General features: G+C 32.4%; 1 protein-coding gene across 3 annotated transcripts; it reads left to right on the top strand.

The window, feature by feature from the left end:
* Positions 1 to 1,239: 1,239 nt before the first annotated feature.
* LOC105234065 (uncharacterized) lies at positions 1,240 to 15,335 on the top strand. 3 transcript variants are annotated; one of them, XM_011216288.4, is made up of 8 exons: positions 1,240 to 1,643; positions 4,813 to 5,171; positions 5,233 to 5,460; positions 5,515 to 5,616; positions 5,718 to 6,213; positions 6,286 to 6,463; positions 6,529 to 6,820; positions 11,770 to 15,335. In XM_011216288.4, the coding sequence occupies exons 1-8, from the start codon at positions 1,500 to 1,502 to the stop codon at positions 11,810 to 11,812; spliced, it is 1,842 nt and encodes a 613-aa protein (XP_011214590.3). In that variant the 5' UTR covers positions 1,240 to 1,499; the 3' UTR covers positions 11,813 to 15,335. The 3 variants fall into 3 exon arrangements, with proteins under 3 accessions (XP_011214590.3, XP_011214591.3, XP_019844307.3); XM_011216289.4 differs by lacking the exon at positions 1,240 to 1,643 and adding an exon at positions 4,578 to 4,750; XM_019988748.3 differs by lacking the exon at positions 1,240 to 1,643 and adding an exon at positions 4,588 to 4,710.
* The last annotated feature ends 429 nt before the right edge of the window (positions 15,336 to 15,764 follow it).

Below are 15,764 nucleotides of genomic sequence, written 5' to 3' on the forward strand. Positions count from 1 at the left end.
AAAACGCTGATTTTTATTCGAGGAAAACTCTGAAACCCTTAATAATAATTACATAATTTTATTCTGTTTTTAGTAGTAAAAAAAGAATATAAATAAAAAAGAAAGTTGGTTAAAAATGGCTTACCCTAATACAAGAAGGTCAAGAAATTACGTCGTTGTTGAAATCTTCAGGTAGACAGATTTTCCTTCTAGTTATAGAAAATAAGGATAACAATGGAAACTAATCACGCAAAAACTGTACGTTCATTTGTATTTAAGTATGTGCACTTTAAATTTAAGTACATACATATGTATGTATGTATATATTTGCAGAAGTATCATCGTTCTAGTAAAGCATACAAACTGAAAACAATTTTGCTTGGATATGTGTTATTCAAAAATAAAAATGACAATTCAGATGTTTGTCGTAAATGCAAATCTATACAATAGTACAAATATTTAAATTAAAACTTTATACTTTTATTTTAATATTTTTTTAGTTTATTAGTTCTTTATCAATGCTCATACTAAAATTATATTGAAAGGGATTTTCAGTGTGCAAGCGCCATTTAAACTATTGTTTGCAAATACAAGCATGTCTGATAATTTATTTTGACTACCTGCCTTCGGTCGTGAATTCAAAAATACCTACAGTTATTATGATATTCTTCGCACACACATCTACTGTGAGTGAAATTTACATTTGGTTCGTGTCATATAACATATGTTAGTATTGGAGAAGCTTAGTTCCTTCTAGAGTTGCCTTATGTTTTGATGTTTTTGTAGACTTTTGGTAGCGGTTGGCATAGTGGCCATAAACTGACATATTACTCTGATAAATTTTTTTTTTTTTTTTTGTAAGGTGACTTTTTACATAATTTAATTTATATTTTTTTAAATGATTTTTTTAAATTTTAAATTGGAAATGTTTCTAACTTGATTCTTTCTTAAAATTCATTCGAATAAAAATAGCAAATATTATATAAGAAAATGTAAAAAAAATTAAAAATATATAAAAGACAATATAAGAAATTCCATATCCTCATATTTTTCTTAAATTAAGTCTTTTTACTAAATGCTTCATTATTTATACTTAAGCACTAATAAATATCGATTTGACCTAGAGAAAGTGCCATGCGCTAAAATTGTAGCCAAAAATTTCTTTACAACCTGGGTGGCAAGGCTACGCGTGTATATGTGCAGTCACATTACATGGCATCACCATCTTCGATGACTCTCCACGGAAAAGTTAACCTTTTCAGTATCCTTCCGAGGCTTGCTTGCATCAGACGCACAAAATTGAAAGTTAGTTTTAGTGTTTCGAGGTGGTGCGAGTTGTGTTGATCTTCGCGGCTTAATATTTTTGATAATAATAAACAATTAATGCGCCTGATAATTAAAATCTGAAGAACGTAGCTCGTACGTTTGACCACAAAAGTGATTCAAATCTTAAAAACGTTGAATGTAAACAGCACTATTTTGGCGGGAAGTGAAGTGAAAAATTTAAATTTCTACAAATAATGGCACCGCGGTTCTTTAGGACCACTCCTACTTTGTACAAACAATGTATTAATACTTTCTTAGATAATGTGCAACTAAAACTGTTAACCAGTCGGCAGTTAGAATTTATGCCAATAGCACTTGTTACTGATATTTTACTCCATGTAAGTACCATATATGTATATGTATATCTTCTAAAAATACAACTGTATGTACGCGGGAACCACGGCTGTGATATCCTCCTCTAAATATTTACTATACAAAAAGATTGAAGGTTTTTTTCCCTTTTCTAAGATTTGAACTGGTTTTACATAAACGACGTATAAAGAGTGAAAAGAAGGTTGTTTAGATCTATGAAAAAACAATTTAAAATACGACTGAATTCAAATCGCATATTTTAAAAATCGTTACCATTTATATTAACCTTAATTAATTTGTGCATTTCTTTCACATGTGATCTTCTTAGAATACTTTGTAGGTACAACCGTATATCGGATTATAACTTCACCCACTTTTTATATACAGTTTTTGGTAAACTGCAACCACGTCTACTTTCTATATAACACAATTTTAAGGGGTTAGGGGTAGTCAGAGGTACGAAAAAATGAGAATTTTCAGTATTTTTTTGCTATTAAATCGTGTTATTTTACAAAAGTAGTAATATGGCATTATTATAGAATGTGTTGACTTGAAGTCACGAAAATTTCAAAAAAAAATTTAGTTTTCAAAGTTATATGTAGATGTTTGTGTTGACCCAGTTCCAAAAAAAGGTACTTGCGGTGACAACCATAAGTCCTTGGAGAGTCATCTAAAATCAATCGTACGAAAAAATTAGTTTTATAAATAGATAATCCCGGGCTGATCGAAGGATTTTTTTTTTCAAAATTTACAAAAGGGCGGCCTCAGGAAATTTTTTCTAAATTTTTGGGAAAAAAATCAACAGTTAATTGGTCTTAAAAAATCGAAATTAAAAAAAATCCTTCGATCAGATTATTATATATTCTAAAAGCTGTATGAATTTCATTGAAATCTACTGAGCGGTTTTCGAGTTACAGTTGTCATCAGTTCAAAAAACATAGTTTTGAGAAAAACGCGTTTAAAGTTTGCCTTTTTGCTTTGAAGTGTCCGAGCTCTCTTTGTTATTTGTCGAATAACTCAAAAACTAATTTTCAGAGAATGTTTTTAAGATATTACACTTAACGGAAATGCAAAAAAAATTAATTTTTTGAAAATTCCAACTACCCCTAACCCCTTAAATTCCCTTTGATCAAAACTTTTAAACTAGTGATGGCCGATATCCATCGATGTAGGAAATATCGATACGAATACGGTGTCTGATGTTTTCATGTTTAGTTGCGTAAATTGCAATTTAGAAAAATGAGATTTAGTACCCTCAAACTGGTAAATTTTCATTATTCAAAAATGGTTTAAGTCTTGAACCATATAAAATAAGAAATAACTTTTTCCAAAAATTCGTTAGTTCAAAATAGTTATTTTCTACTTTTTCCTTTTTGCTCTTAAAATATTGTCATCCTCATCAAATTTCGATACGGCTCAAAAGTTCAAACATGTGCCTCGAACCTGCCTGGAGTTAATTTTTACATAAAGCAAAAACAAGAAAAAACGTTAACTTCGGCTGCACCGAAGCTAATATACCCTTCACAGGTGCATTTCTTTTAGTAACTATGTGTTCAGTTTATATGGTTACTATATGCTATAGTAATCCGATCTGAACAATTTTTTCGGAGATTACATTGTTGCCTTAGAAAAAAATCTATGGCAAATTTCGTGAAGATACATTGTCAAAGGTGAACAATAGCTCAACATACTGATCATTTATATATACATATACATATACACCCTATAAGGGTCTCCGACGCTTCCAAACTTCGTGTGACCCCTGTTCAGGGTATAATTAATCAAAAGAGATATTTTTGAGCTGCACCGAAACTGTACTCTTCATTAAAACTCTTGAGACTAACTTACTACATGGTTCTTACTTCTATTGTATTTATACTAACTAGTACGTTTACTTATTACTAGTATAGTTTCTTTAGATATAATTTGTTTAGGTTTATTTTCATACATTTTAGTGCATTTATTCTATTGAGATGCTGGTTGTTTACTAGTAGATAACTATTTGGGTTGCTATTGTTTGCTGTAGTGATAGGACATTTCTATTGTTTCATCCTCTGGAAATATGGAACGATTTACAAACAAAATTTTCTAAATTACATAAAGTGGGCTTATAATACTTAATAATCCATCCATCTGATCGTTAGTTATAACTGAAAGATCGTGTTTTACCCCTAACAGTATACCTTTGTGTCTAAAATGGATAAATTCGATTTCGCTATTTGACGTAGCCCACGTATAACTAATATCAGGATTTTCGAACATCTGGCCGACCTTGATTAAACCTTGAGAACACATTTTATTAGTTTGTTGCCTTTTAACTGTACTGACAAATATAGATCAAGTCAATACTATCTCCTATATACCTCATATAAAATCTTCAAAATTTCGTCAAAATCAACTGAACGTATAATGCCAAAAACTTTGTCCTTCCTTATAAATTTACATACAGGAAAGCTCATTCAGATTTTAGTTTTAAATACTCTCACCGTGCGATTCTGTACTGTGATACAGTCTCAAGTCTCTAAATTTGAGATTTTAATAGCAGGGATTCTGTAACCAGTCTCTAGTCTCTATTTGAGACATTTTGAGGTAAAATCTCTAGCGTTAGTCTCAAAATATTGAGATCTAATAGTTAGCAGGTCACAAAACTAAAAAGACCTCTTGTCTGCCATTTTGAATATACTGAATAGAGATCATCATAGATATTAATCGATTGTCGTTTTTTTATATGTTGTAAGCAGCTCAAACACGAAAAGGTTAAAAATAAATCAATTTTACATAAATTTCGTAAATATTATGAAACAAGGTGAACATATATTTATATTTTTATTGATAATTATGTTTTTTGACTATGTTAATGAAAATTTAATATTTGTTATCGACATAATTATTTTCATTCAAGTGTAAAAACATCTCTGAATGATGAAATGTAATAGATTTTGTGACTGTCACAGAATAGCAAAGTCGTCTCAAGTCTCAAAAATTGTCACTAACTTACCCGGCGGTTCTGTAAAGTGAGGCAGTCTGAAATCTCTAAATATGAGATTTTAAGTTAGAGACAATGTTTTTTAAATTAAAAATATATTCGAATTGGTACAGTCCACAATAAATAAACTAGACAATGTGAACAAATGTAAAATGTTTGCGAATATAAATATGTTTCAAATATTTATTTATGTGTCCACAATATTTCAGATGGCCAGAGTGGACCGATTAAAGGTATTAGTGTTGGAGCCACTTTCTAAACCCTTTATTCTGGATGGCTTACTGCGGCATGAGAACACAACGAGAAAGCTCCTTATGTGCATGGCCTTATTGGAGGATATAATCCCAGCTTACGTAAAGAAAGTGGTAGAAAATTTCATTTTACATTCGAAAAACCCGGTGGGTCAATATCCGGATCTTATCGACTTCGGATTACGGATTGGTTCTTTTCTTTCTGACGTCGGTTGGATGTTGGAAAGTATACAAATATTTAACGTTGTGGAGGCGGAAATTCGTCTACAGGGAAATAGTGAATCGGTGACGATTCAACTCGTAGACTGCCTGCAAAGGTAATGAGTGGATGGAAATTTACAAACGTATTTCATTAATTTCATTGTATATCCATTACAGGCGACTTCATTGCGAAACACTTATATGGGAGTTTAAGGCTGGTAGAGCCACCATAGCAGAACTTTCGATATTGCTTCGTTCAATAGATTTTGAGAATGTGCCAAAATATTTAGCTGTAGAAATATACACACGTTCGACGGAGTTTCATTTAGTGCAACACAAAATCAAAGAAGGCTATAGATGCAGTGCCGTTATTATGCAATATTTAAGCGAATCAATGCCGAAAAAGTATGACTATTCGCCGAATTGATTGCAACAAAATAATTCTTTCTGTAATTCCAGGATCTTGGTGAATGCATTACGAGTTACAGCGAAAGCATGTTTTGCAATACGGAAATTCGGTTTGGCTAATGTAATGATACAGCAGGCAATCGCTATGGCAGCGTAAGTTTAATAAAAATCATAATAATTGTTTGGTGGTATTCGAACTTATTTTATTAGGATTTCGACTAATAGAAAAACTTGTCTTCCACTTCCACTTTTAGCACTGTATTTGGACGTAATCATTTAATATATGCTGACGTTTTGTTTGATTACGCGTACTTCCTACTCCTTTTCGATAAACCTAGACACGCCATTAATATTTACGATGAAGTCCGCAAGATTAGACTCCGAAAACTGTGCAATCAGAGTTTCCTCATCAGTTTGACGGACGTAGCATTCGCTAATGCGTGCTACGTTCGAAAACATAGATCGCTTACACTCATCCAAAACGCGCTCCGTGTGTTGACAAGGATGCTGCCAATAAAAAACTTACTGCTTGCCTCAACCTTGCGTTTACATTTATTGATCAAGCACCAAATTTCAACCGATAAATATGCAAGGTTTCACAGGAATTGTTTTTTGGATTTCGGCAAGCTGGTGAAAATACAAACTGAGACCGTGAACATATGTCTGGATGTCCACGACGACAAGAACTTATTCACAGCAAAAAATTATTTCGAATTGGCGCGTATTTATCAAGCAGGAAAAAATTATCAGGTGAGTAAGGATGTCTACTTCAACTTTTAATTTTGTTTAAGTTAATTTTAATGCAAATATTTTTCCATTTAGCATGGCAAGCGTTACATTGCCATGTGTATATTGGTTACAAAAAAAGGCATGGGCTCTTCTAAGAAGGAAATCGACGATTTGCGTATTTTGGAAGGCTATTTAAAGAAAACCAACGAAGAACGGGATATTATCCAAAAGGTTAAATTGGAACCGTGGCTGCTAAACAGAATTGAAACATGTAAGTACTATGCTGGAATATTTTACAAATAAGTACGAAAAAACTGTTACTGTTTTGATTTCTAGTTGACCCTGCACATGAAGTAAAGAAACCATTATCCGCACGCTTTCACGGTGGCTTAACCCGTTTGTATCCGCCACATAAAAAATTCCAGAAATTTTTGATAAATTTAGCAACTACATATAATTCGAAGACCGAAAATTCCCAACAAAACGTTGATTTTTGGTGCATAACGCTTCTTCAACTTATGTATTTTAATGGCATGACAGAGATTCAGCTATGTAAATTGCAATCGGAACCGTCGTTGGACATAGAATCGGATAACGAAACGGAAGTACAATCGACTGATTCAGATTTGTATTAATTTATCAAACCTTATATCAATTAGCTTGTATTCTGAGAGTTCAATTTTGAATCTAATTTTATTTATTGAATCTTCTTACTTAAGTATATACATTTTCTAAATCTATTTTCTTAACTATCTATATATTGCTTATATATATATATAAGTGCGTTGGTGACAATTTTCATTTATTCAAGGATGAAATATTGATACCTATTCTCGAAGAAGCGGTGTATACTATTGGTTTTCCTTGAATTCCATCTTCCCATATTTCTCCAAGGTTTGGGGGCCAGCTTCTTCTAGAGGTATCGTTTTCTCGATAATTTCAATGTTATTTTGACACGGTGATCTTCGATTTGGGGTTTCTCAGTAAATACTCCAGATTCGTATTTTACGTTGTTTACTTCCGTGATTTTAGTCAATACGGTTGGTATTTCCTCAGTTATACAAGATATATTAGTTTCATGAACTTATTCAAAGGAATCTTCTCCAACTTCATTTTCTGTTCTGTCTTCCTCTATTACTTCTTCTGTATATCTATCATCAGTTTCAGAAGATAGATATATAGAAGATAGATAAAATATTGGAACTTTTGTAAATCTTTTAAAATCGGAGTCAAAGCGGTAAAAAATTTCCTGTTCTTCTTCTAAGGTAAATTCTTCTAACAGCACATCACGCTGAAGAGAATTACTCGTATAAGCAATTTCGTGCTCTCCTTCTTGTAATCTCGTTTTATAATTTTTCAACTTCAAGAAAAATTTCTGTAAAGTACTTTGTGTGAAAATTGTGCATTTGAAGAAACACAAATTTCAAAAGTTTGATGTGATCAATTTTTATTATTACCACCTTGTTGAGATCTTTCATTACTATTCTGAATCATTCAATTTTCCTCTTGAATATGGAGATTTTTCTCTCAATGGGTTTGTTGAAATAGTGTTGGACGTGCGCAACACCTTTCCGGAGCGAAGGTCCGCTAGGGCTTCTAGAATCTTTTCTATTTACTGCGTTATTGTTTCTCCATTGTCTTTTTTACTATATGTTTCGCGTATTTTTCCGTTTTTGTTTCGTCTATGCGTTTTTCAATATATTATCTCTACTTTTTTGTATTTTAGTTGTAGCAACACAAAACTCTCTTCAAGTTTTTTTGAAGACGCTCTTTGATGTTAGGATATTACCTTTGATAAAAACCACGTCCTTGATTTTCTTGTTGGTTGCCGAATGAATTGTTTTGTTATATTGTCGGACTGCTTCAAATATCTGTTCATCAAGTGCCGAACTGTGTGGATACGCCAAAACTGTTGCGAGTTTAATAATTGTGTTATGTGTCTGTTCTTTTCAGAATTAGCTGTTGATTCAATTCTAGTGGTATTGTCCGCTGTTGCAAGATTTATGCTTCGATCCATTACCATTTATTTCTACATTTTTCTCAGGCATTTAGTGTTGGAAGTCCTATTTCCTGTGAAATTTTTTTTATTGCTTTCGGTATGAAATCTGGCTTTTTGGATAGCAAATAAATGTGCCATTCCGATTGAGCCTACAGTTAATTTTTACATTAAGTAAAAATGAGTCAAAAGATATTCACTTTTATTTCCGACTCTTCAATAATAGATTGAAATTTTCCGATCTTTTTGCAACTGACTGTACTAGAAGGCCTACGTTATCAGTTGGGTTTTTCACTCCCGCCCTTCTTTCCATGTCTTTGGACGAGCGTTCAATTTTGAACCTGTGTTTTGTTTTTATTCTGATGTAATAATTTTTAAATATATTAAATTAAAAGTGTAGGTCTTTTTTGCCTCTATTTTTAAGCTCTCGGTTAGGCTCGTTAGACTAATATACTTATATTGCCTATATTTTCACTCTTATGATATTGGTTGAGCTATTTCATCCGGCCCGAAGGACCAAATGATGACAAGTTGTTTCGATTTTATCTGACCAATGATTGGGGACTAAATGACAACGCGAATTTTTCGGTTGTAAAATTGTACTCAGCTCTGGTTGCCCAGAGCTCCTTTATTTATAGAATTTCTTATCCTAATTCATGTATCCACCACATGCAAAGTACATACATACATGCTATCTAGAAAGCATATTTCGTTTATTTCGCAGTCTTCAATATTTTTTCTAATTCGGTTAATTAGATTTGAAGCCTATGAAGTAAACTAGGATTTGAAAAGCATTCCATTTTCCTGGGAGCACTATTTTCTTGAATTATAGCGATCAATTCGCTTAACTTGGCGTGCGCTGTCAAATAAAGCGCGCCTACCGACCCTTCTACGTCACTTTTAAAATAATTATCTTTTTTATTTTTGGGATCTTTGGGCAATTCTAAAAGGTTTCGTTGAAACTCTGACCATTTTTTGTCCAAACTATCTAGGAGTTTTTCCAAATTTTCTAAATCTTCATTTATATCCATACTCATGGACTTAAAATGAAGTTTTTGCAGTTCTTCTGCTAATTTTATTTGGTTCTCCATTTTACCAAAAATAAAAAAAATATTTGAATACGAATGAAAGAAAATGAAAAATATTCTTACCTTGTGGATGTGATTTATTGCAGAACACTCACTTCCGTTCTGAAAATTTCGATGTGATGTTTCGGTCTGTTCGACACTTCGTTTTTTTAATATAATTAAAAAATTTAGAAAAATATTTTTTTTTTTTAATTTAAATATTTTTATAATATATATATTATTATTATTTTTTAAACACACTTTTGCACAAAATTTTTTTTTTTTTTTAACACACTTTTAGAACTTTCACTGCACTCGCGTGTTTTAAATACTACGGGGTCACCAAAATGTCGAATGAGACGCGTTTGGGTTCGGTTATAAAATAGTACTCAGCTCTGGTTGCCTTTTTTTTTTTTTTTTTTTTTTTTGGGATGTGGGGGGGAAATCTTCAGAAAGACACCCTGGCGGGTAGTGTCGGATTCGCTTGATTGCGCCTACCGACTAAAACCCCCCCACACTGGTTACCAACCATATGGTTATGAACCTGTATTATATTTTGCGGAAGAATTCAGAAGATTCGATTGAGAGCAATAGTGGCCCTCAAAAGAATCTGACGCTAAATAGCGAAGCTCGAATTGCTTTTGATAAGGTTAGGGCTGAAGGATGTGCGCACGATTTGTACATACATGGCCTTCTGGAATGGTAGGATTTCACCACACTGATTACAAACCCGCAAGCGGGCTTTACTCGCGACTACTTCTTATATGTTATAACTAATATCACAACATTATTTAATAACTAAAATACTACACTTCAAATATTTAATTTAGCAAACCATTTTAGTTGCATATACACTAACTTGAGATTGCGGCGGTTCGCTACAACTTCGCAGCCGAAGGTCACACGAGCCCACCGAAGCGCACTCAATTTTTAACTTTCATTACAGGATTTAGATTGATGGAATACAACTTTTAAATAAAATTTAACACTTTGCTTTTTGCTAAAGGAAACCAACCCGAGTATTAAATTCACATTCACAAACCTTTATTTTGCATTTGTAAAATACACATTTTACGCACTAAATTATATATGAGGTAGTACTTTCAAATTGATATGCCTTCCCAAAATGAGAAGCGAGGTGGAATCTTTCCACCAGTAACAAAATTGAAGTGCAATTTAACATTTTCAACGTACAAACTTTTAAGTTTATTTAATTTACTTTATTTTGCACACACTTTATTCACTAATTTGTTGCGCACAAATTTATTTATTGATCTCTTTGGTTATGTGATCTCTTTGTGTTTGAAATAATATATCAAACTGTTTGATTTGTAAGATCAAACTTAAACTCAACAAAGATTTTAGTAATCCTTACCACTGGTGGGGGGAATTAAAATCGTCTTTAGTCGAGCTGAGAATATTTCATTCAGCTCTGGTTGCTCTGGTTGCCCAGAGCTCCTTTATTTATAGATTTTCTTATCCTAATTATTGTATGCACCACATGCAGAGTGCATACACATAACTTACTTAGTACTAATCTACTGTACATACCGACAGTATGTACACATATCTTAAACATAAATGTTCCCAACGGCATACACAAGTTTTTCTTATCCTTTATTATTTTAGGATCATTTGCGATTCTATACGTTGCATACATTAAATACTACAGTCTCTAATCAATATACTCGAAATGAACATTTATTACGGTGATGATTGAAATGGGTATTTGTATGTGTTAGCGATAATGATCATAAATATTTGAAATATGATATCTGTTTCTATACAGATTTACAAAAATAATTTATAACTGTAGCCGTTAAGAACTGTTCAGAAATCTGAACATCTATAATCTTTATTTTTCTTTTCTTTTTTTATGGGCACTTGCGAGTTTCATGAAATTTATTCCTACAATACTCACAGTAAAAAACTTTTCGTACTTAATACTAGGGGAATTATTTCCCAAGTAGGTTTTTTGTTTCCTTTATGTTTATTGGTATGTTTTTATTTTTTTCGCTTTAGTTAACAAACAGTTAGTTTGTTGTGAGTAAAATATTATATATTTTTTTGGGCAGTCCACTTGTTTGGTGTTGTCTGTTTTTTTTTTTTTGTTTTTTTACTGACTACATTTTGCAATCTTTCAGCTATTTATACCTATGAGAATGTTTGCTTACTTACTAAAACCAAAATAGTTTTGTGGGATACCCACAAAAATACTTGATTTATTAAAATGTAAAAAACTGTTACAATAGGTTTATAGACAAAAATGGTACGACGTGCTTGCAGTCGTGATTGTGCGCCAAGAAGAAAGGAAAGATGGTAGTTCGTCAAGCTGACAGCTTATCCAGTTTTCGAGTTGGCATATCTATAATTTTTGCAAAGTTGCATTTAGGATTCGGGAATTTTCATATTTATTTAGGTTATTTTCTGCGTCGCTAACCCGCTGACTATTTGCAATATTTATACGATAATTCTATGGTAACAAAGATTGTTTTTCTCCTTTTTTTATTATAGTTCACCAGAGAATTTTAATTCTCCTGGCAGCATCGCCAATTAAAGAGTACGCAAGATTCTCGTGAGAAACTCGCACAAGTTTTGGTTCTTCGAGCGGAGGAGAAAATAAAAATGCCGACGATGTTACTTCTGTGACATTATATTTTATTCTCTCAGTTTTTTTCAAATTATTTTCTGCTTATATAAATTTATAAGTACATAGACATATAGGTCAAAATAATAAGTACATTCCTTTAGGCTGCAGTAATTGAATAGCAACTGTCCGTTTGTCTTCGGTTGAGTCAGCGTCGCATCCTAGTTTCGTCAAGTTTTAATTGCGTGCGTTAAGTATGTAGGACTGCATTTTAGCGTAATTATAATGTTAATATGTCACTCCTACATATGTATGTATAAACATGTTACAAGAAAATCGACTTTGAACCTAAATATAAGATTGTGGAATATTTCCAAACGCACTTTGTTTTGATCTGTACGCTGAGGGTTCACGTTTCACCTAGCGCTTTGTATATCGTTACTTTTTTTACGTTTTGCTCGTATAAACGTAGACGTTCTTTGTCCAGTTTTCGAACAACTATCCGAACTATGATGGCTTGTTCGTAATTTAAATTCAAATTTAGTCCTTTTAAAGCATAAATGCATTCTTTTGTGGTATCCAACAGCTGCTTCATGCTGCACTTTCTCCATTTGTTGTCGGTTGACAACTACATACTTGTCTACTTGTGCTGTAAATTGTAGTTCTATTTTCATATCTTTCCAAAAACTTTTTCATTTTATAAGCTGACTTATATGTCAGCTGCGGTAGTTCTACTAGCCTCTCGAGATTATTATTAAACTGTTTGCGTGAGTTATCATACATGTGAGTCAGTAACTCTCAAGCTGCCGAGGGAAAGAAAGTAGAGTCAAATAGTACATATAATGACTATAAATGGTGTTCAAATATCATTGAACATGCTTATTTATCAGCAAAGCCGAAATTCTACTAAATATAAATATCTATTTATACATATATTAATATACTTACATACATACATTGTATATACATAATGCATTTACATGCAATGCACATGTTCAAAATTGAACATGTTCGTTGCTGCCAAGGACGGACAACAACATTATATTTACAAATTTTTATATTCTTTAAATAAGATAAGAAATATTCTAGCTATTAATAATACAGTCCACTAATATTAGATATCTATGTTCAAATATATTGAACATACATACATACACATATACATAAACAGACACATACTTAAAATGCATTGTCATGCAAAACAATAGCATTCAACAAACAATAACACTAATATTACTAAGGATAAGATGTTTGCATATGATGGCCAAGACTTCCTTATTCATGAGGGAAGTTGAAAACCTCAGAAGAAAAATGGAAAATCTAAGCATGGAATTAATGCATCGTATTTGAACTGCTTCAATTTGCTGATCAAATTCGACTAGAGGTTTATCTTTTACAATGCTTATCTTTAATGCATTGATTGCCTCTTCGATTTTAATCATCGTGTTATTGCATACGTTCTTCTTGAAGTAATCTTCTTCTCCTATACCATCTGCCATTAGCTTTTCGTGGTTGGTATCTGTTTTCTTCAATTTTTGTTTTCTTTAATGCCTTTCCTGTAATAGTGTTGGTTGTGTACAACACTTTTTCGGCTAAATCTGACTGGGCATCCAGAATTTTTTTTCTGTTTATACCCATTTCGAGAATTTTTTCGCAGTACTTCTCCTGTTTATTGATGAACTGCTTGTTTTTCTCCAAAGAAATCGTTGGAGGTATTTGATTTGGTCGCCTAGTTGACCTTGCTGTGCCTCGACTCACAGCCGCTGAATATCTCTTGGATAGCAGTTAGATCACTGCGTTTAGTCTCTGCTAAAACGGCTTATGCGATCGGTTTTAATGCGGGAATATACACCCGTCTTAGAATTTTTTATTTTTATTTAGTCAATATGCGGGAATATACATCCGTCTTACAATTTAATTTTGCCTGTATTTTTTATAATATCAGAGCTTTTTTAAATTTGGCTGAGCTCTTTTTTTAGGCTCGATAGGACCAAATGTTAATACCTCAATATAGCTTCTAACAATCCTTACCGCTGGTGGGGGGAATTGAAAGTCTTACATTGAGGGAGAATCTATTCATTAATATCTTTCTCCATGCAGCTCCATAAAATCTTGAGACGGTTTTCGTAAAATTCGAAGTCAATTTCGTCTCTTATTTTTAGTTTTGCTTCTGCAATTGTGGATCGAATTCTTTCCGATCTTCTTTCAATTGCCTGCTCTATAAAGTCTATCCTTGTATCTGTTGTTAGTTCCATTTTGAACTCCTGAACTCGCTTCGTATAATCTTCAGCTCTTTTTTCTTCTGTTATGAAAATTATTTGTTTAGTTAATGTATACACTATTTCATATACTTGCTGTTCTAAGTCTTCCACTTCCGTTTTATACTTCGTTAAGTACGGTATTCCACATAGTTCTTCATAATCCTTTTCTAATAACCTCCACCTATTCCTAATGTGGGTGTCACAAGTCTTTAGCACATTTTCATTGGTGCTAAATAAATTCATTTTTCCTTCATCGATGTAATATCGAAGACTGTGTGCTCTATTTTGTATTCTCTGCACTAGAGATTTAGTCTTTTGGTCTTTTACTTTAGACATGTCCGCAGTGTTCGACATTTCAACTATTTTTTTTTAATGAAATGGTAACATTGACCTAGTCTTCCGTTGCATTCTCCTCCCCGTGAACGCGATGATGTGGTGCAGCTGTTCAATCTCTAAATATTTGTTGTGCAGCTGCTGAGCCATTGTGTTCACTTTATACTCTTCAAATATAGTTGAGTCTTTTAAATATTTCTGCGAATTTGAAATTTGTTGCTTTTCAACCGTGTATTGAACAAGATCGATGTGGACAATTATATCCCACGCTGTCCTATTCAACCCAACAGGCCCTCTTTTTTTCCAAAAATACTCCAGAACTATTTTTAAAATAACTTACATTTAAGTATTTTACGGATGATTAAACTATAAGTAAGCTTAATAATGTTAAAATTAAGTTTTTACTTTTTATATGAGTCGACCGCTTTGGTGTATTACCACTTATCTCAATCGGATCTTCTCTTATTTTTTCTTCGATAGGAAAAGGGCAAACAATGTGCATCGCCCTTTACGATGTGCCTTTGCTTATTCTTACGTCTACATTTGCAATCTTGGCTTAAAATGACGTTTTCAATTCGTCCTCTCTTCCACTCCAATGGTGGAATATTTCGTTCCTTAAAAAGCACCAATGTTCCAGTCTGCTACTATCTGCAGAGAATTTTAAATTATTACGAAAGTATTTCCCGTACTGTGTTCTTTTTTAGTTTTATTAAGATATTTATTTTCAAGGGATTTTATTTTCCAAAACTGTTTTAGTTGATTATCTCGATTTTTATTTAAATATGTTACAATACCACAGTGAGCTAATTGGAACTTATGTTAGTTGATCCGTATATCAATCACCCAAATACACTGTTCTGCTTAATTAACGTTTTCAATAGATATTTTCTCTTTTTTTTAACAAATCAAAGAATATGCCGGCCCCTAATAATAATGTATTTTTCACTACCTCACCTTTTGCTGTGCACTTCGCATTCTTAATTTTCACACGCAAGTTTTAGGTTTGTTCGAGCGGAGGAATAAAAATGCCAATGATGTTATTTCTATGACATTATATTTTATTCTCTGATGTTTCAAGTTATATTCTGCTTATATAACTACTAAAGTGATTACAATTTTCTTAATCTATTTCTTTGTTTTGTTTATTTTCTTATGAAATACAATATTTGTAAAATGTAATCTTATTTTCTATTGAATGCAAACAAACATGACTGTGGGGTTTACCCGATAATGTTTGGGTTATCATTACAGTCAAACATAAGGACCAAAACATGTTTGTATGCATTTGCATTATGAATACAATATTTGTAAAATGTAATCTTATTTTC

This window comes from Bactrocera dorsalis, chromosome 4 (assembly GCF_023373825.1).
Source record: "Bactrocera dorsalis isolate Fly_Bdor chromosome 4, ASM2337382v1, whole genome shotgun sequence".
NCBI lineage: Eukaryota > Metazoa > Arthropoda > Insecta > Diptera > Tephritidae > Bactrocera > Bactrocera dorsalis.